Below are 22,007 nucleotides of genomic sequence, written 5' to 3'. Positions count from 1 at the left end.
CTCCTCCTCTTCCCAAGAGCACCACCGCTCAGCTCTGCTTCTCCTCCCTCCCAGGCTTGCCACGCAAAACAGCTGATTGGCGCAGCAAGCCTGGGGGGGGGGGGGAGTAGAGGAGGAAGAAGCGGAAAAGACGGTTACTCACCGTTGTAACTGTTGTTCTTCGAGATGTGTTGCTCCTATCCATTCCATGTAGGTGTGCGCGCCGCGCGTGCACGGCTCTTCGGAACATTTTTAGCCTAGCAACACCAGCGGGCCGGCTGGGCGCCCCCTGGAGTGGCGCCGCTATAGCGCTAGTTATATACCCCAGCCGGCCCGTCCGCTCCTCAGTTCCTTCTTGCCGGCTACTCCGACAGTGGGGAAGGAGGGCGGGTCTGGAATGGATAGGAGCAACACATCTCGAAGAACAACAGTTACAACGGTGAGTAACCGTCTTTTCTTCTTCGAGTGATTGCTCCTATGCATTCCATGTAGGTGACTCCCAAGCCTTACCTAGGCGGTGGGGTCGGAGTGAGACGTGGCAGAGTGCAAGACTGCGAAGCCGAAGGCTGCATCGTCTCTGGATTGCTGCACCAACGCGTAGTGGGAAGCGAAGGTGTGGACAGAAGACCAGGTGGCCGCTCTACAGATGTCCTGAATGGGGATATGGGCCAGGAAGGCTGCAGATGAGGCGTGCGCTCTCGTAGAGTGAGCGGTAAGACGGTCAGCTGGCACCCCAGCCAGCTCATAGCAAGTTTTGATGCACGCGGTGATCCATGAGGATATCCTCTGAGAGGAGACCGGCTTGCCTTTCATACGTTCCGCCACCGCTATGAATAGTTGTGGCGATTGTCGGAAGGATTTTGTCCGATGTATGTAGAACGCAAGGGCCCGTCGGACATCTAGGGTGTGCAGCTGTTGATCCCGACCCGAGGCATGAGGTTTCGGGAAAAAAACGGGAAGGAAAATGTCCTGATTTACATGGAAGGCTGACACCACCTTAGGGAGGAAGGCCGGGTGAGGCCGAAGCTGGACCTTGTCCGCATGAAAGACGGTGTACGGAGGACCGGCCGTTAGGGCCTGGAGCTCGGAAACTCGCCTTGCTGAGGTTATTGCGACGAGAAATGCCGTTTTCCACGACAGGTGGAGCAGGGAACACGTAGCCATGGGCTCGAAGGGGGGCCATGAGCCTGCCCAAGACCAGATTCAGGTCCCAGGGCGGAGTCGGGGCCCGCACTGGTGGGAACAAACGCTCAAGACCCTTGAGGAAGCGAGAGACCGTAGGATCAGAGAAGATGGATCGGTGACCGACGGGTGGCCTGAAGGCCGATATTGCTGCCAGGTGCACCCTTAACGATGAGAGCACAAGACCCTGCTCTTTAAGCGACCAGAGGTAGTCCAGTATCGTTGGGATAGGGACGACGAATGGATTTAGATCTCTCTGATCGCACCATATGGCGAATCGCTTCCATTTGGAGAGGTAGGTCGAGCGAGTGGAGGGCTTTCTGCTCTCCAGCAGGACCCGCTGAACCGCCGCCGAACAGGTCCGCTCCGCGTGGGTTAACCACTCAGGTACCAGGCTGTCAGATGGAGGGACTGCAGGTCCGGATGGCGGAGCCTGCCGAAGTCCTGCGTTATCAGGTCCGGCCATAAGGGCAGAGGGATGGGATCTCGTACCGATAGCTCGAGCAGCAGAGTGTACCAGTGCTGTCTCGGCCAGGCCGGAGCGACGAGTATGAGGCGGGCTCTGTCCCTCCGAAGCTTGAGAAGCACCCGATGTACGAGCGGGAACGGAGGGAAGGCATACATTAGGTGATCCGTCCAGGGGTAGAGGAAGGCGTCCGACAGGGAGCCCGTGGCGCGACCCTGGAACGAGCAGAATTGGTGGCATTTCCTGTTCTCCCTGGATGCGAACAGGTCTATCGGGGGAAACCCCCACCTCCGGAAAAGCGTGTAAACCACATCTGGGCGGAGGGACCACTCGTGGGACAGGAACGACCTGCTCAGGCGGTCGGCCAGCGTGTTCTGCACCCCTGGAAGATAGGACGCCACCAGGTGAATGGAGTGGGCTATACAGAAGTCCCACAGTAGCATCGCCTCCGTGCACAGCGGGGAAGATCGGGCTCCACCCTGCTTGTTGACATAAAACATCGCCGTTGTGTTGTCCGTCAACACCGCGATGCAACGCCCCTGGAGAGTGGGGCAAAATGCTTGACAGGCAAGTCGAATGGCTCGGAGCTCTCTGACATTGATATGGAGGGCGAGCTCCCGGGGCGACCAGAGGCCTTGGGTGTGCAGGTCGGCTAGGTGCGCTCCCCACCCCAGCTCTGACGCATCTGTGGTCAGAGTGGCGGATGGTTGAAGGGGGCGGAACGAGATCCCGGCACACACGACTGCTGGGTCCAACCACCAAGTGAGGGAAGCGAGCGCTGGCTTCGTGGGCGTGACCACCATATCGATGGAGTCGCGGTGGGGCCGGTACACTGACGCGAGCCAAGTTTGAAATGGGCGAAGGTGCAACCTCGCGTACTGGGTGACGAACGTACACGACGCCATGTGGCCTAGAAGGCGGAGGCAGGAACGTACTGTTGTCCGTGGGAAAGCTTGTAGGTCTCGAACTAGAGAGACCAGAGACTGATGCCGAGGTTGGGGCAGGCAGGCCCTGGCCAAATTGGAATCCAGGACCGCTCCGATGAATTCCACTCTTTGCGAGGGGGTCAACATCGACTTCTCGGCATTGATCATAAGCCCTAGACGCTGAAACAGGGCTAGGACTGTGGCCATGTGGGACGCCACCAGTTGGCGGGATGGTCCTCGGATTAGCCAGTCGTCGAGGTAGGGGTAGACATGTATCCGACGACGGCGGATGGCCGCGGCCACCACTGCCATGCACTTGGTGAATACCCTCGGCGCTGTAGAGAGGCCGAAGGGCAGCACTGCGAACTGGTAGTGTACATTGTTGACAACGAAGCGCAGGTAGCGCCGATGCGGCGGGTAAATGGAGACATGAAAATACGCGTCCTTCATGTCGAGGGCGGCAAACCAGTCTCCCGGATCCAGGGAGGGAATGATAGTCCCCAGGGTCACCATGCGAAACTTGAGCTTGACCAGGTATTTGTTGAGCTCTCGGAGGTCTAGTATGGGTCGTAGGCCTCCCTTCGCCTTGGGGATTAAGAAATATTGGGAGTAAAATCCCCTGCCTCGCATGTCGCTCGGCACCTCCTCTATAGCACCCAATCTCAGTAGAGACTCGACCTCTTGCAGGAGGACTTGCTCGTGAGAGGGGTCCCTGAAGAGGGACGGGGTGGGAGGGTGGGAGGGAGGGGGCGAAACAAACTGGAGGTGGTAACCAGACTCTACCGTGCGTAGCACCCAGCTGTCTGATGTAATCTGGGACCACGCCGGGAGGAAGTGGGAAAGACGATTGAAAAAGAACGGGGAAGGATCCGGAGGAGAGACTGATGGGCCGTCCTCGGGCGTCCCATCAAAACGCCTGCTTCGGGCCTTGGGGGCCCTTGGAAGGCGCCTGGGATTGGTTACGGCGATTGCCCGATGGGCGACGACGATTCAGTCTGCCCTTGCGTGCATTGTCCTGCCGAGACCTGGCCTGGTTGAACGGCCGAAAGGGCTGCTGCCTGAAGGGCCTCCGTTGTGTCGCAGGCGTATGCATGCCTAGCGTACGGATGGCAATGCGCCCAACCTTAAGGGTCTGTCTCCTGGAGTCCGTTTTCTCCGAGAATAAGCCCTTCGTATCAAAAGGCAAGTCTTGCAGAGTATACTGGACCTCTGGCGGCAAGGTGGACGATTGCAGCCAGGAGATCCTTCTCATTGTCACCCCCGATGCTAAGGTCCTGGCTCCGGAGTCAGCAGAGTCCAGTGAGCCCTGAATAGAGGACCTGGTAGCTTTCTTGCCCTCTTCCAGCAAAGCTGAGAATTCCTGCCTGGAGGATGTTGGAACCAACTCCGTAAATTTAGAGAGGGCTACAAAGTTATCGTAAGCATAGCGGGCCAGAAGAACCAACTGGTTCGCTATGCGTAATTGGAGGCCGCCAGCCGAATATATCTTCCGGCCCAACAGGTCCATCCTGCGTGCGTCTTTAGATTTAGGAGCAGGCGCAGGTTGTCCATTCCGCTCCCTGTCATTCACAGACTGCACCACTAGGGAGTCCGGGGCCGGGTGGGTGTATAGGTACTCGTACCCAGTCGGGGGTACCGAGTACTTCCGCTCCACCCCACGGGCAGTGGGAGGGATGGACGCTGGGGACTGCCAGAGCGTGGTGGCATTTCTCTGGATGGTCCTAACAAATGGTAGGGCCACTCGCATGGGGGCCTCCGTTCCGACCACATTCGTGATCGGGTCCTCGTCCTCAATGACCTCCGCTACCGGGAGGTTAACAGCTTGTGCCACCCTGCGCAGGAGGTCCTGATGGGCACGCAACTCAATGGGTGGTGGATCGGATGATGAGGATCCTGCCACCGCCTCGTCTGGCGAGGAGGACGAGGAATGGGCCTGACCAAGGGGAAGTGACTGAGGCTCGTCCATGGGGTGCGCAGCCGTCGCCTCCCCGGGATGCTCCGTCTGCACCGGCGGCGGTGGAACCTCAACCGGAGGCGATGGAGGGGGCCTGCTGACAGTGGCTTCCGGCACCCCTTGGACCGAAGTCCCCTGTCGCGGGAGGAAGGGGGCACCCTGAGTCTCGTGGGCGGCCCAGGGGGTCCAGAAACCCCATTGCTGGGGACCCGGGTCTTGACCTTGCGGGTCCGCGCGGTAGTCTGCGCCGGCGTCGTCGTGAGAAGCGACCGACGGCTGCCGGGAAGGCCACGGGGGGGCAGAGGCGCTCAAAGACTGCGCCGTCGATGCCACTAGTCTGTCCGTGGACGGTGCCAGGTACCGGTGCCGATCGTCGCGGTGCCGGGAGCGGGACCTGCGACCGCGAGAGTAGCGGGAGGTCGACCGCGATCTCGATCGTCTTCGATGGGAGCGGCTTCGAGACCGGCGTCGGGAGTGGTGCCGGGAGCCGGACCTCCCTCGGTGCCGACGGTCCGGAGAGCGGGACCGGGACCTGGAACGCCTCCGGGAGTGCGATGGCGAGCGGTACCGGGACTGCGACCGGCGCCGAGAAGGAGAGCGGTACCGGGATGGTGACCGGTGCCGTGACCTAGAACGGCGGGAAGGTGACCGTCTCCGGGATCGGGACCGGGAGCGGGACCTGGATCGCCTTCTATCCCGTGAGTCAGGGGTGGCCGGTCGTACCATGGCCGGTTTGCCCACTGACAGAACGGCCCGCACCGGCGGTGCCGGGGGCCGGAGGCTCGGTGCCTCTGTGAGCTCTATGAGCTCCCTCGCCGTCGAGAACGTCTCGGGCGTGGACGGGAGAGGCAGCTCTACCACGGCTTGCACCGGGGAGCGCGGAGGTACCGGACTCGACGGCCCAGCCGGTGCCGGAGTCGACGGTACCGCGCACGGTCCGTGCGCTGTCTTGGACGGTGCCGAAGGCGCCGCTGCTGGCTGCTGGACCACTGGTCTCGCTGGAGCAGTCTCTACAGCCTTGGGCTTAGGCTTCCGTTTCCCCGATGGTGAATGGGAACGGCGCCGGGGCTTCGGTGCCTGCTGCTTCTTAACAGTCTCGGTACCGGACCGGCCGGGGACCGCTGGCGCACTCCGCACCGAGGACGATGCCGGAGCCGGAGGAGTCGGCACCGCAGGGGTAAGCGCCGACTCCATAAGGAGCTGCCGCAACCTAATGTCCCGCTCCTTTTTAGTCCGCGGCTTGAAGGACCTGCAAATGAGGCACTTGTCAGGTCGATGTCCCTCGCCGAGACACCGAAGGCTGGGGACTGGGGGTCCCCAACGGGCATAGGCCGCTGGCAAGCCGCACAGGGCTTGAATCCCGGTGTCTTGGGCATACGCCCGCACCGGACGGGAAAAGAGGGGCTAAGCCCCCCTAATTCCCCTTAATCTAACTACTAACTACTGAATTAACTCAATTTAACAACTAACTATATACACTAAATACAAACTAGAACCAAGGTGAGCTAGGTACGTGGAGGACTACAAGCACTCCACAGTTCCAACTGCCGTCACGGGCGGGAAGAAGGAACTGAGGAGCGGACGGGCCGGCTGGGGTATATAACTAGCGCTATAGCGGCGCCACTCCAGGGGGCGCCCAGCCGGCCCGCCGGTGTTGCTAGGCTAAAAATGTTCCGAAGAGCCGTGCACGCACGGCGCGCACACCTACATGGAATGCATAGGAGCAATCACTCGAAGAAGAACTGCAGTGTGCTCGTGGGAGGAGGCGGAGCGTAGGTGAGCTGGGGGGGTGGGGAGGGCCGCAGCAAGTAACAGAGGGGCACAAAGGAACCGCTTGCAGTAACACAAATTCGGATATAATGCAGTAAAGCAGCCCCGTCCTCCGGAGCGCTGCTTTACCGCGTTATATCCGAATTCGTGTTATATTAAACTGAATTATATTGGGGTAGAGGTGTATCTGATCAATACTTATGATTGAGAGCTGTTATACGGGTACATATTAGGTTTAGCTACTGAGACAAAGTTCCTCCTCTACCTTGGTGGGTCCTGCGCTTATTGGCAGATTTGCTCGCCTCAGAGATCTTCCCCTTTGGTGGAACCCACAGTCTGGGTCAACTCCTCCTGTGTCTGACCAGGAGTTGGGAGGTTTGGGGGGAACCCGGGCCTGCCCTCTACTCCAGGTTCCAGCCCAGGGCCCTGTGGATTTCAGCTGTCTATAGTGCCTCCTGTAACAGCTGCATGACAGCTACAACTCCCTGGGCTACTTCCCCATGGCCTCCTCCAAACACCTTAGAATCATAGAATATCAGGGTTGGAAGGGACCTCAGGAGATCATCTAGTCCAACCCCCTGCTCAAAGCAGGGCCAATTCCCAACTAAATCATCCCAGCCAGGGCTTTGTCAAACCTGACCTTAAAAACCTATAAGGAAGGAGATTCCACCACCTCCCAAGCTAACCCATTCCAGTGCTTCACCACTCTGTGAGTGAAAAAGTTTTTCCAAATATCCAACCTAAACCTCCCCCATTGCAACTTGAGACCATTACTCCTTGTTCTGTCATCAGGTACCACTGAGAACAGTCTAGATCCATCCTCTTTGGAACCCCCTTTCAGGTAGTTGAAAGCAGCTATCAAATCCCCCCTCATTCTTCTCTTCTGCAGACTAAACAATCCCAGGTCCCTCTTTATCCTCACCACAGGACCTTCCCCCTGGTGTCTGATAACGCTTGTACTCCTCAGTCCTCCAGCAGCACACCCTCTCACTCTCAGCTCCTCACACATGCACTACAAACTGAAGTGAGCTCCTTTTTAAACCCAGGTGCCCTGATTAGCCTGCCTTAATTGATTCTAGCAGCTTCTTGATTGGCTGCAGGTGTTCTAATCAGCCTGTCTGCCCTAATTGTTTCCAGAAAGCTCCTGATTGTTCTGCAACCTTTCCTGTTACCTTACCCAGGGAAAGGGGGCCTACTTAACCTGGGGCTAATATATCTGCCTTCTATCGCTCTCCTGTATTCCATTCCTCCGTCCATTCACGCATCCGGGCAGAGTTCCTCTGGGCGGTGTCCACTGGCTCCCTTGACGCCTTCGAGGAGCAGTGGGCGTTGTCCGGGGTTCTCTGCTCGGTGTCCCCATCAGGTTCCCTTCATTAAGCCCTATGACCTCACTCCCAATCCTGTTTTTTTCATTAGTTGTCCCCCGTACTTATTTGGTATCACAGACCTGTAGATCCTCCCCTTAGGCTGGGGGGAGGTCCTTTAGCAGTGGGAGGGCTTTGCTGGAGGATCACTCTCCTGTAGCCATCTGGCCTGACCCTGTCACACTATGCTAAGTTTAGCTAACTCATGCTTAAAGTAACCATATAAAAGCCAATTTGATCTTTGGATTAATAAAGAAATCTGTCTGAATTCTGGTGTTGGTCCATTTGAACATTCAAATAAAGATCCTAACACTTTCCACCTCTTCCCTTGCCAAAAAATGGTCTATTTCCTCTTCTTAGTTCAGGTCAACAGGTGCAGCTCCACTACAAAAATGCACCTAAAGTTGCCTACTAGGATTGTCAACTCTTTAATCACACAAACCCCAACACCCTTGCCCTGCCCCTTTCTCGAGGCCCCTGCTCACTCCATTCCCCCCTCTTTCACTTGCTCTCCCCCACCTCACTCACTTTCATTGGGCTGGGGTGTGGACTCTGGGCTGGGGCAGAGGGGTTTGGAGTGTGGGAGGGGGCTCCAGACTGAGCGTGGGGCTGGGGAGTGGAGTGTAGGAGGGGATGCGGGGTGCAGGCTCTGGGAGGGAGTTTGGGTGCAGGAGGAGGTGAGGGGCTGGGGTGTAGGAGAGGATGAGGGGTGCAGGCTCAGGCCAGGCAGCACAGCGGGGCTAAGGCAGGCTCCCTGCCTGCCCTGGCCCCGTGCCGCTCTCAGAAGCAGCCGGCACATCCCCTGCAGCCCTGGGGGCGGGGGAGGGAGGCAGAGAGCACCACGTGCTGCACGTGCCAGCAAATGCCACCCCCACAGCTCCCACTGGCCGCAGTTCCTAACCAATGGGAGCTGCAGAGTCAGTGCTTAGAGCAGGGGCAGCGCACAGAGACCCCTTGGCCCTCCCCCCCCGCAGGGGCCGCAGGAACAGGATGGCCACTTTTAGGAGTGACACGGGGCCATAGCAGGCAGGGAGCCCCGCCTTAGCCCCACTGCGCTGCTGGACTTTTAGCGCCAAAATCTCCCAGTTTGGCTGCAGTAGCCTCCGGGAGATAGTGTCTGATTCCGGGAGACTCCTGGCGAAACCGGGAGGGTTGGCAACCCAACCGCCTACTATGAATGAAACTGACTATTGCCAGAAAGCTGTAGTCATGTTCAATTATAGTAGCTGTCACCCTTGGTCAAGCACTTCTCTCCGCAACTTCTGGGTGCTAGTTGTCCAATAAGTGTCATTTTGGAGAAAGGTATTCTGCTGTTCGTCAGAACCATCCTAATTGATGTATTGCTCCATAGATATGGGGTTCTTGCAACAAAATTTTTGGTGGCCTCAGAGTGCGGCCACCAACTCTTGCTGGTGGCCACACTGACACTTTTTCCTAAAATTATTTATTTTTTCCTAAAGTTAATAAAGTAATATGCACATATATACATCCAAATCATTGTAGTTTATTTATGTAAGGTTTGGGTTTTTTTTTTCAGACTCACTAAAAATTATGCACAGTTATCTCTATTCTTTACTGGACCTAACAGAATAAAAACACAAATAAGGTGCTTTGCACATTGTCTTTTTTATTACTACTACTTTTGCTTTTTTGGTAAAAGTGGCTGTCTGTATAACAATTCTGAAGTAAATTTAAAAATGCTTTGACGTAATAGAAGTCCAAATAATAATGAAAAACACATCTGGGTGGCTCGGGTCTGGGGAGGGGAGGTACGGCTGGGGCTGGCCTGGGGCTCCTCCGGGCAGGTGGAGGGGCTCAGGGCTTCGGCCAGACTGGAGCTCCTCCAGGCAAGTGTGGGGGGAGAGAAGAGGGAGGGGTCTTAGGGCCTCCACCCCCCACCCTGCTGCTGGCTCACCGCTTGCCTCCTCACTCCTCTGCCAGGTCCCCCTGCCTCTTTAGGCACCTAAATACCTTTAACAATCAGGCCCTTAGGCCCTAATTCTGTAATGAGGTGCATGCATGTGGATTATTGCACTTGCATTGAGGTCTATTAAAGTCAGTGGGGCTCCACACAGGTAAAGGAAGCTGCCTGTGTAAAACTCACTAAGGGATTGGGGCCTTGCCATTTTACACTCTTATTTCACTCACAGAAACTCTGAAGAATTTAGAAAAAGGCATTATGGGAATCAGCATTTCGAAAGGAATTCAACACCAGTCTTCCCTTTCCCTGGTGCCTCCTACTGAAGTGACATTAAAAAAATGCAATTTAAGAAATTCTTACCATCTCCTTCAATCACACGATTACAGTGGAAACAAACATCACCAAACAGCTGTGGGTAGGGGGAAAATATGAATTTTTAACTTTAAAAACTTATCGTGGATAGAATTTTAGAAACAAAATAATTGCAGCTCAGCATATAGACATAGCAACTTTTCTAACAAACTTAGTAAGATTAAAGGAATGCATACTGTCAAATTACTTAATTCTTTTTTTTAAAGTCACCTTTCCATTCCCATTACAAATAAGACCCTTCATTATTAAAGATGAAAAATAATGTTTAATTTTTTGTTCTCTACTAATTATGTTTTGTTTCCTTTCTGCATTTCTTTCATCTTGGAAAATTAAGCTGGACAGTTTCACGTTTGTGTATCACTTGTTTCTAGTCAATTTGAACTTTCAGGTTCTCCTGCATGTCTAGAACAATGTCTTGCTGTTTCTGTTGCATAGTTTCAATTTGTATGTACACACCCATCCACCCTCCCACTCTACTTTGGCCCAAATTTTACCTAACATCTGTAGTGTTTTGGCATTTATTATTTACAGCTATACTATCAATATTTCAAACATCAAACCTTCAAAACTGAATATTCAGGAATCTGTAATTAATACATGCCATAGAAAAGGGGTAGGCAACCTATGGCACGCATGCCGAAGGCGGCACACGAGCTGATTTTCAGTGGCACTCACACTGCCCGGGTCCTGGCCACTGGTCCGGGGGGCTCTGCATTTTAATTTAATTTTAAATGAAGCTTCTTAAACATTTAAAAAACCTTATTTACTTTACATACAACAGTTTAGTTATATATTATAGACTTATAGAAAGAGACCTTCTAAAAACGTTAAAATGTATTACTGGCACGCAAAACCTTAAATTAGAGTGAATAAATGAAGACTTGGCACACCACTTCTGAAAGGTTGCTGACTCCTGCCATAGAACTATGGAGCTTATTACCCACTTTTTATGTGCCAAAAGGTGTGTGCATGTGAAACTTTGCAGTTTGCTCATGTTTAAAATAGTTGCAACAAACAGTTAACAAAATACACACAAAAAAATCTTTTGTCTATTTATTCATCCAGATGTTTAAACTATGCTCCTCACTGTGGTATCTGAGTGACTATAAAAAAGGGATCTGTAGGGAAAAGGAACAATGACTATAACCCATGTATGAAAATAAAAGTAATCACTAGGTGGTGTTCTCTGACAAATGCATTTGGTATTTGTAGTCTGAGATGGAGAAAAAGTGAGTCAAGCTGGGTTACACAGTCTATCTTCATGTAGAGTCATATTATCATGTGGTAGCAGCTGTAAGGAAGCCACTCTATTAACTAAGGCCTAGTGTTAAACCCTAGACAGTGAGTGACAAATTTTCCTTGGATTCTTTGAAAAGCTGGGTGTCATTAGTAGCCCCTGAACAGGTGCACTGACCTTGCAGTTCACAGCCAATAGTCCTACAGTCATTAGTAATTATGGATTTGAAGGCCAACTATATACTGAATGTTTTGTTAAGTCCTTAACAGTTTTGGTTTTAAATACTTGAACCATTTGCAGAAAAATGTTAAAATGTTTAAGGAATTACAATACTACAGACACTATTTTTCAAGACATAGATGGTTGTCAGAAGGCAAAACTAGTCCCTTGGTGTTAATATTTTTCTCTCTGACAGATATAAGTGAGTTGATGAATCATTAATTTATTAATGGCTAAGATACAAAATTCAACCTTACCTGATTGTAATGGGTTTCACAATATGCCAAGCCCTTCCTCTCATAGTGACGATGACCAAGAAATGGCTTTTCACACTTTGCACAAACAAAATGCTGCAAAGAAAATGATATGAATTGTTTCTGGATTGGTTGAGTTAATGGCATTTCTTTGGAAACTGATACACAAACCTCAGGACTGAGCATTATTGAAGGATAGTCTGCTGGTAATGCCTTCTTTAAAATTAGAAACATCACTTTATTATTTGTAGATTTAAAACATAAAAAACCAAAATATTACTCATTTTAAAGTCTTATTTTAAAGAAACAGACTAAAGAAAAAAATAAACTGAAGAAAAGGTTTTGGATTCATTATTAGTTGATAAATTGCATTGATATCGTGGAAAATTCTTAAACTAACTTAAAGAAACTTTATTGCTACACTTCTTGTTTGGCAGTCACAATAACCTGGTCAATGGTGGTGTGTTTTTTATTTATTTATTTTAAGATATCTGAGGAGGAAGGATGATCTTGTGATTAAGGGAGCGAGACTAAGCAGATTTTGGTTCCATTTAGGACCCTGCCCCTTTGGGAGTCACTTAATTTCTTTTTGCCTCAATTCTCCCATCCATAAGATGGGTATAATATTTGCCTACCTCACTGGAATGTGGTGTAAGGATACATTTATTGATTGAGATTTTCAAAGCAGTTAAAGGATTTAGCTACACATATTCCATTAAATGTAATGAAAGATGTATTGCTAAATCTCCTGCACTTCTTTGAAATGCTCAACAGTTGTTTGTGAAATGCTTTAAGATTTTCAAATAGAAGGTGTCATTGATGTCAAAGTAGTATTATGGAACTCTAACAGAATCCAGGGACCTCAATAAGTCATCTGGTCTATTCCCTTGCACTGAGACAGGACTGATTATCTTTAGACCATCCCTAACAGGTGTTTGTCTAATCTGTTCTTAAAAACCTTCAATGATAGAGATTCCACAACCTCCCTAGGTAATTTGTTCCAGTGCTTAACTACTCTTACAGTTAGGAAGATTTTCCTGATGTCTAAACCAATGGTTTTCAACCTCAGGGTTAGAGTTCAATCCTTGAGGGGGCCATTTAGGGATCTAGGGCAAAAATCTGGGGATTGATCCTGCTTTAAGCAGGGGGTTGGACTAGATGACTTCCTGAGGTCCCTTCCAACCCTGATATTCTATGATCTATGACCTTTTTTTCATTTTGGACCCCTAAAAAATTTCAAATGAAGGTGCGGCCCCCTTTCAAAATACAACCTGTGGTCTGCGGACCCCTACCACAGAAGTCTGAGACTGAAAACTGACTGAACAGAATTCAAATATAAATGTTGCATGTGCTCAGCACAACAGTTGACGCAGCGTGAGAGTTTGCTAAACTGTGGGTTTCTATGGTAATGATAGTACTTCTGGGTTTTGACCTGTAGGTGGGGGTATTCACATATTTTTGATTGATCAGAAAAATTGAATGCTTTTTCTGGGATCTAAAACTTTATTTTCATAGTCATCTTTCACAGACCCTTTAGACCAGGGGGTTCTCAAAGTGAGGGGTCGTGATCCCTCAGGGGGTCGCGAGGTTATTATGTGGGGTCGAGAGCTGTCAGCCTCCACCCCCATATCCCACTTCGCCTCCAGCATTTATAATAGTGTTAAATATAAAAAAGGTTTTTAATTTATAAGGGAGGGGTCACACTCAGAGGGATCACCAAAACAAAAGTTTGAGACCCACTGCCTAACATGTAGTGGGTGGACACACAGGGGTCTATGGACCACAAGATGAAAATCACTGATCTAACCTAAATCTCCCTTTCTGTAATTGAAGCCCATTACTTCTTGTCCTGTCCTCAGTGGAGAGAAAAATGTATCCCCTCTCTCCCCCAGACACACTTTACAGCAACCTTTTATGTACTTGAAGACTTATGTCGCCTCTCAGTCGTTTCTTCTCCAGACTAAACCAACACAATTTTTTCAATCTTTCCTCATAGGTCATTGTTTCTAGTCAAGAATAATCGTTTTTGTTGCTCTCCTCTGGACTTGCCCCAATTTGTCCACATCTTTCCTGAAGTTTCCAGAACTGGACCCAGTACTTCTACTGAGGCCCTATCAGTAAAGTGAAAGAATTATTTCTCATATCTTACTTACAACATTCTTGCTAATACATCCCAGAATGCTGTTTGCTTTTTTGCAGCAGTATTACATTGTTGACTCATATTTAGTTTGTGATCTACTATAACTCCCAGATCCTTTTCTACAGTACTCCTTTGTAGGCAGTCATTTCCCATTGTGTAGTTGTACACTTGATTATTCCTTCCTATGTGTAGCACTTTGCATTTGTCATTACTGAATTTCATCCTATTTATTTCAAACCAATTCTCCAGTTTGTAATGAATAGTATTTATGCAAAATATTACTACATTTCTGTATAATACTTTGCACTTCTATAGAACTTTCCAAGGATCTCAAAGCACCTTTTTGAACAGTAAACTTAACTTCATACACAGCCTGTAAAGTAGGCAATGTCATTATTATCCCCATTTTACAGATGACGATGCAGACACAGAGAGATTAAATAATTTGCCCAAGACCACACAGGAAATTTGTGGCAGCTAAACCATATTTCATGCCAGTGTCCTCGTGTATATAGACATTTAAAAAGTTTGTTGATTTAAAGAGATATTTTGAGTTCTACAACTATTTCTCATCTGAAATATAGGGAATCTCTCTCAAAATGCATAAATTTTCAAAATGGAATAAACTGTGTGAGATTACAACTGAAGACATGCTCTACAACTTACTTTATCAACCATTTCTGTAGAATTTTCTAATCCTTTCTATTGAAACTGACCCATAAAATTCCAGACCTAGTATATTCATGCCAATATTTATAAAATACAATACACTCTTTGACATTTACCTCCACATGCCACTGTTTCCCCATAGCATTCACCACTCGTCCTTCAATTGGTCTCCTACATGCGCCACAGATGGGGACACCCATTTTATCATGGCATGGTAAACAATATAATTCTCCCTTCAACTCACGAGCATCAGCAGTAAGTTCCTTCCTGTTCAAAAATTAATGAATCAAACATGAACACACAGAATCTGAGAATACAGAGAATGATTTTAGTTAATGGGATGTTTTGAAGGCATGACTTTATTGTTATGAATTTATTTCAAAAGTTTTATTTACACTCCATTATGGGATTTAGATACTAGTGTTCAAAATAGCCTGGTTCAGTGGATTTTATCTTGAAGGTTGAATGTTTGCATGGAAAACTCAGATATATGTGAGAAGTATAATGCATGATTTTTTTTTACTTTCTCTAAATATCTGATTTATAATAGTTTCATCATTTTCTTACATGCCATTGACACTGAACACAAGATCATTTGTAAGATCTAGGGCGTGTCTTCACTACGGGCTAAATCGGTGCTGCTACGATCGATGCAGCAGCATTGATTTAGTGGGTCTGGTGAAGACGCGGATATGTTGATGGGAGAGTGCCTCCTGCCAACATAGCATGGTGTAGACACCACTGTAAATCAATCTAAGCTACCTCGATTTCAGCTCTATAATTTACGTAATTTAACTAGCATAATTTAGATTGACTAACTTCGTTAGTGTAGACAAGGTCCTAGATACACTGGGCTAACTTCTGTTCTCAGTGACACTAGTATAATCCACTATAGTCATCTGATTTCCTCTGAATTAACATCAGTATAACTGAGACTGGAATTTAGTGCTCTAGGTCCAAGTCAATCATGCATGCCTTTATAGGGTTCAGGGAAAAGAAAAATATGTACCTATATGTGACAGTCATGTATATTTTTACTATCTCAGAATCTCTGTATGCTACTTTGTTTTAACCACTAAATTGGATGATCTGAATCCAATCTGAATAATTATGTTATTAAGAACAGTTAAATGACATTGTCAGAAATAAGCTTTAAAACGGACTACAGGTTGAACCTCTCTAGTCCGGCACCCTACGGACCTGACCGGTGCCAAACCAGAGAATTTGTCGAACCACGGGAGGTCCATATTGTAGCAAGTGGGTCTCTCTTTATTTTTATCTTGCCGAGGTGAGTAAATGGAACAACGCTTGCAATGCCACCAAGTTCAGACTTACTGGCTCTCTTCATAACAAAGTGTTAGTGTTGTTACACAATTTTACTGTATTGGCACAAGGAAATAAGTAAATAAAGCATAAAAAACATAAAATCATGCTGGATCACGGATATTGCTGGACCAGAGAGTGCCGGACTAGAGAGGTTCAACCTGTATAATAAGTGGTGGTCTCATTTGGTTGCTCTTGCTTTAGGATTACAGATTCTTTTTAAACTGATCTTTGCTGTGGCACTAAATATCTAAAGTGAAAACTTCCCTACCACCAAATTACTGGATGGTCAGCTACAAACTAGTGCACCTGTGTTATCTCCCATAATACCTCCAATCAGCATCTCTGTGCAGGACATGGAACACTGGAGGAAAAATCAGTGTTTACCCACTGCTAATATCCATGCAAGCTTTAGTCCCTTCAGGGGATGGGGAATTGCCTTTTCCAGCTGCTGCAGAGGCAACTTTGAAAATCCATAGATACTCTGCGGAGCTGTTTGAAGCAGAAACACTCCTCAGAATTGCCCCAAGAGCTATAGGGTTTCTGCTGTATAGTGTCGACACAGCTGCCATCGCAGCCTGTAAAAATTGGGGAAGTGGCTCAGCCCTGAAGACAAAGACCAGCTGCCACAGCTGAAGACACATTGTTTCAAAGAAAAAGGAGGGAAGAATTTACAATTTGCTTTTAAAAACCAGAGGAGGCCAAGGAATAAGTTAAGCAGCAAAAGACGGAAGCAAGTGGGGGAGGTGAAGGGGCTGCACTTTTTATTTTTTTTAAACAAGTGAAGAAAAATAGAAAAGTCACTGAGATTTCTTAGTTTATCATTAAGATTACTGCTAAGTAGCAGTTCATTCAGCCTACGGTTTTGGGCATTTTGACTTTTTTATTCCTTCAGGCCACAGTGTTTATAATCTTAAATCCTAGTCAATACTATGTGCCACACAAACTTGAGTGTCTGTTAATCAGATTACTGATAAGTCTGATAACATTTCAAGTGAACCAGAACCTACCACTGTTCCAGTGGTTTATTACCCTCACTGTTACAAATGGTTCGATTATTTTAAAGGATTGCATGGGGTGAGGTTCTGTCCAGTCTCACATCTTCTATCACCATTTCAAACTCAATCTCTTTCCAAAATGAAATTCTCATCTTTCCTCTTAATTCCTCTTCACTTCATCCTCCTAGCTCTTTTGTCACTTGTAACTGGATTATCCTCCAAGGAATGCAACCTTAGTGTCATCTTCAACTCCTCTCTCCTGTTCTCCCCTGCATCCAGTCTCTCAGTAGGTCACTTCTGTTTCTTACAGTATTACCAAAATCTGTCCTTTCCTCACTACTGAAACCCTCATCTGTGCCCAGAGCTAGAATTGGGGGTACACACAGTGATACTACAACCTCTTCCAAGATACCATCTTGTTCTCCAGAACCTCAGCTTTCATTTAAGCTTGTCTGAGAGAGGACTGCACCCCAGATTTCTGTAATCTATGAGCCTCTATTGTTTGAGCTAAAGGATCCAGTCCATGAGCCTAGAGGTAATGGCGGACTCAAACCTCCATACATGGTCTAGCTACTAGAGGGGACAAAGAATCACACTCTGATAACGTGGATTACATCGATACAGCTGACTTTAAATTTAAACAGACAAAACAAATGAAAATCAGCATTTTCTTAGTTTTTTTCTTCTATAAAATACAATTACCCGCAATTGGCACAGTTGAAATGATCAGGGTGATAGGGATCATTCTTGAATATAAGCGGTTGTTCATCAATAATTGCATGGCACTTCTGGCAGATGTATTTTCCCAGACCCCTGGCTTTCTCCCGATTGTGACAAGGACGGCAAAGATGCCTGAAAACAGAGAAAAAATTAAAACGGTAACAATAATAAATACTTTTTGGAACCTTACCACACAATAAAAACACAAACAAAAATCTATTAGGATTTCAATTCAATCTGTTATTTGAATAAATCATATAAGCAGTATCCTTAAGGGAAACCCAAGCTCAAGAGAAGGGAAAAAATAGTCAATTTACTTCCATCCAGCCCAGGGGCTCATTCTTCTGTTCTCTTGCATTTAATGTATGTGTAAAAGTAAAAAAAGGAATTAGAATTTGCAAAAGATTTTTGTTGCCAAGTGTTTTACTCTGTGAATCTCAGAAGTTTAGATGGGAAGCTAATGCTCACTAAGGCCCTGATTCTGCAAATACTTATGCATGAACGTCACTTTTACCATGTGAAGTCACACACTTGAAGTTAAGCATGTATTTGTTTGCAAGATAGTAGCCATAGGGCTGTAGGACCTTTACTCACATTGAAAAATATTTTACTCTAGGAATAGTCCCACTGAAGTTAAGGGGACTACTCCAGGAGTAAGGTGCTGCTGATAGTCAGAGTAAGCCCACAATGGCCTCAAAAGAGCTTGCAAATAAGAGCAACACTTTTACGTATGAACCAAACTACTACTTTTTCCAGGCTCCCTAATATAAAATCATCTCAGTCAGGTAAAATTCACAAACAAAAAAGCATTAAAAACAGAAAATAAAAAGCGCTGACTGTAGCAATGCACTTTATTCTAGAGAGGTGCCATCAGAATTTCCAAGTGGTGCAAGGTAGGTGTGTGCACTTTTATCTAAATTTTTAGTACCTCAGCTCCACTGGTTGTGATGCATGAGTTGCGGGAATCACACCAGAAAAAATCTGATATTTCATGTGAAAGCATTAACAGGATACATTTATCTACCTCTGGTACACTACTTTCAAAATGTTCTCGCTCTATTATATCTCAAAGTACCACTGGCACTGAGTGATATAAGGTAACTGATATACTCAGAAGGTGACCCTGATGGAAAGTCTGAAGGTGTAGTGGAACATCTGTTAAATGCTTTCGTAAAGTATTTTAAAAAAATCAATATTTAATGTTTACATTTCATTCTTGAGCTATGTTCTCTGCAGATGAGACTTGCTTGAACCCCTGCCCCAGAAAGGTACCTTACATGTAAACAGACATACTTCAGGTTTCAGAGTGGTAGCCTGTATCAGCAAAAACGATGAGGAGTCCTTGTGGCACCTTTGAGACTAACACATTTATTTGGTGTGGCAAGGCACCTTCTCGGTCTCCCCAGCCTCTGCTGCTTTTAGCCCTGGTGAGACAGGCTTGGGTAATGTGGTCCCCCTTGGGACACAGGGGAAGTCTGTTCCTTCTCTCTACCAGTCCTTTTTAGCATATTTTTCTCCCCTGTGGGAGAGAGTACTGCCTCTCCTCCCGGTGAGGCTCGCTGTCTTGCTACTCCTAACCTCCTGGCAGCAGGGCTCCTTCTCTCTCTTCTCTCCTCCCCGCCTTCCTCCCAGGGGAGGGTTAAAAAAGGTCTCAGGCAGTCCTTAGTTGGAATCAGCTGATCCTAATTAACCTCAGGTAGCTCCCTCTCAGCTGATTCTAATTGATACTTTGGTAACCCCTTCTCAGCTGAACCTGATTGACCTGTAGTTACCCCCCAGTTGATAGGGAGGAGGGCCTTTTAACCCTCTGAGACTGATTTCTACCCCTCCCTTGCAGCTGTCTGTCCTGAGTTTATCACATTGGGCATAAGCTTTCGTGGGCTAAAACCCATTTCATCAGATGCATGGAGTGAAAAATACAGTAAGCAGAATATATATTCTAGCACATGAAAAGATGGGAGTTGCCTTACGAAGTAGGGGGTCAGTGCTAACGAGCCAATTCAATTAAGGTGGAAGTGGCCTATTTTCAATAGTTGACAAGGGGTGAATACCAAGGGAGGGAAAATTACTTTTGTAGTGCTAACGAGGCCAATTCAATCAAGGTGGCCCATTTCCAACAGTTGACAAGAAGGTGTCACTTTCACCTTAATTGAATTGTATTTTTCACTCCATGCATCTGATGAAGTGGGTTTTAGCCCACGAAAGCTTTATGCCCAAATAAATTTGTTAGTCTCTAAGGTACCACAAGGACTCCTCATTTTTTTGAGAGATACTTCAGTTACTCCTTTAACTGTGCTTTATTAAAGAGGTTACATCATGTCAGCTAAAGATTTTTAGAAGCCTTAATAAACTTTAAACCCTATCACCACCACTTTGCTTATGATCAATACAGAAGGGGGTGAAGATCTACCTGCCAGCGTTCTTGACAAATCCAATATCTGCCAGTACTTGTTGGCAGATGTCACAGCAGAAGCATTCTGGATGCCAGCTATTATTCATAGCTTTAATAACACGACCGATAATGAACTCACCTGTAGGTAAATAAAATATCTGGATGTTAAAAAATAAAATAAAGTTGTTTTAAATACCAAAGTGATTTAAGTTACACTGTATCAGACAAAGTAAAATAAACCAAAAATTCCCAGCTTGCGGGTTCAGGTATATGGCTCCAGGGGCTCTGGTTCTCAACCTTATTCTTGGCTACAAATCCAAAGCAAATTCCCTTAGTAACAAAGCACTCCCCCTTCTAGCTAACACTTTATTTACTCATCCTCCTTCATACACTTCATTTTCTGTATATCTGTGTTTTTCTTTTACCATCCCTCACCTTTTCCAGTCATCTGATCTCTTATGCTGTTTTGGTATTCATGCAGTTCTTTATTCTGCATGACTTTTTCCTAACTACTTTCTCCTTTCTGCTTTGACTAACCAGCAGATTAGCAGGATTTTTGTTTTGTTTTATACTCTAGTAGTTCCCAAAGGCTCTAGGCACTTTACAAATGCAGAGAAAGACTCAGTCCCGGCTCTTTGAAGAGCATACCATCTGCTGAAGGATGGGGGAATGGGATACACCACAAATCAGGTGGTGATAGATGCAATTCTTGCTGGCCAAGCAAAATGAGGCTTCACACTCAACTTGATGTCATTTCTCTATTGGTCTGTCTAACATGGTAACTTTTGAAGACCATGTCCAATTTTGTTGACACTCAGAAAAACTGGAAAAAAGAAAGTTACTTATATTTAGTCACTGGAGGTTCTTCAAGATATGCGGTCGCTATCTGTAGTCCACTGTGGAGTATGCATGTGCTTCATGTGCCTGGAGCTGGAAAACTTTGAAAGCAGTGTCTGTAGGTCTTCACGTGCACCCAGGCTCACCTTAAGCCTCCAACTGAGGAGCTCAACAGCAGGACCACCTCTCCAGTTCCTTCTCCACTGTAAATCAGAGAAGATCTAAAGCAGAGGGGAAGGAGGGCAGGTAGTGGAATATAGATAGGGACCACACATCTCAAAGAACCTCCAGTTACTATAAGGTAAGTAACTTTCTGTTCTTCTGAGCGCTGGTTCCTATGTGTATTCCACTGTGGGTGATTGACAAGAAGTACTCAAATAGGAGGGTGAGAGGTTGTAGACGGCAGAGCCGAACAAAGGACTGCTGTTCCAAAAGATGCATCAGCAGAGGAGTCCTGTACCACAGCATAGTGTATAATAAATGTGTGGACTGAGCACCATGTAGCTGCCTTACAATTATCAAGTAGAAGCACCTACTGAAAAGAAGACATAGATGTTCCTTGCGTTCTTGCAGAATGAGCTCTTACCCCGTGAGGAGGGGGAAGATTTGCTCTGATATCAGTTTTCTAAGTACAGGCCAACATCTATTTTGAGATTCTTTGAGAGAATATAAGCTGACCCTTGGCCCTGTCCATTATGGTGACAAATAGTCCAGGGGATTTCTTGATTGTCTTCATTCTCTGCAGGTTATGAAAGGCTAAGGCTTGCCAAACATTGAGGGAATGGAGCTTCCATTCTTCTGAGGATGTGTGACGTTTTGGGAAGAATACAGGTAAGCGGATAGGCTGGTTCAGGTGAAACTCAGATTGAGGGTGAATTTAGGGTATAAATGTAATGGAAGCTTGTTCTTATGCAATCTAGCGTAAGGAGGCTCTGCCATCTATGCCGCAAGCTCACCAACCCACGTGGCTGAGGTGATGGCTACCAGGAATGTGACCTTCATGGATAGGAGAGACACGAAGCAAGAAGCTAATGTTTCAAATGGAGATTTAGTGAGCACTGAGAGAACAAGGCTGTCCATGTAAGCTCCTGGACTCAACAGGAATGCGTCAGTAATCATCATCCTTTCTGGTGTGAAGGTGAGGAAAGGAAAACCAACACAAACCTGATGGGGATTTTTCCACCATGACAGGAACAATATTACTTTGATGCTCATGTGCTCATGTTTGGTGAGTACAAAGTCAGAAGCCACGCTTGTAGGCAACAAAATGGAGTCTCGCAAAAG

The 22,007-nt window shown here is 47.1% G+C and overlaps 1 protein-coding gene and 1 long non-coding RNA gene across 5 annotated transcripts in view; one reads left to right on the top strand and one right to left on the bottom strand.

The window, feature by feature from the left end:
* LIMS1 (LIM zinc finger domain containing 1) overlaps window positions 1-22,007 on the bottom strand; it is a 138,665-nt gene that overhangs the window by 8,115 nt on the left and 108,543 nt on the right. For all 4 annotated transcript variants that reach the window (XM_045006911.1, XM_045006904.1, XM_045006893.1 and 1 more), the window contains exons 4-8: window positions 19,905-20,025; window positions 17,477-17,626; window positions 14,570-14,720; window positions 11,648-11,740; window positions 9,923-9,971 (exon numbers count right to left, since the gene is read on the bottom strand). In XM_045006911.1, coding sequence (XP_044862846.1) covers window positions 9,923-9,971; window positions 11,648-11,740; window positions 14,570-14,720; window positions 17,477-17,626; window positions 19,905-20,025 — 564 coding nt within the window. The remainder of the gene's footprint in view (window positions 1-9,922; window positions 9,972-11,647; window positions 11,741-14,569; window positions 14,721-17,476; window positions 17,627-19,904; window positions 20,026-22,007) is intronic.
* LOC123364639 overlaps window positions 1-22,007 on the top strand; it is a 41,527-nt gene that overhangs the window by 13,352 nt on the left and 6,168 nt on the right. The window contains exon 3 of the long non-coding RNA XR_006577190.1: window positions 21,469-21,554. This is a non-coding gene — a long non-coding RNA (uncharacterized LOC123364639). The remainder of the gene's footprint in view (window positions 1-21,468; window positions 21,555-22,007) is intronic.

This window comes from Mauremys mutica, chromosome 1, assembly GCF_020497125.1.
Source record: "Mauremys mutica isolate MM-2020 ecotype Southern chromosome 1, ASM2049712v1, whole genome shotgun sequence".
NCBI lineage: Eukaryota > Metazoa > Chordata > Testudines > Geoemydidae > Mauremys > Mauremys mutica.
This window is presented reverse-complemented; position numbering and strand designations above follow the sequence as displayed.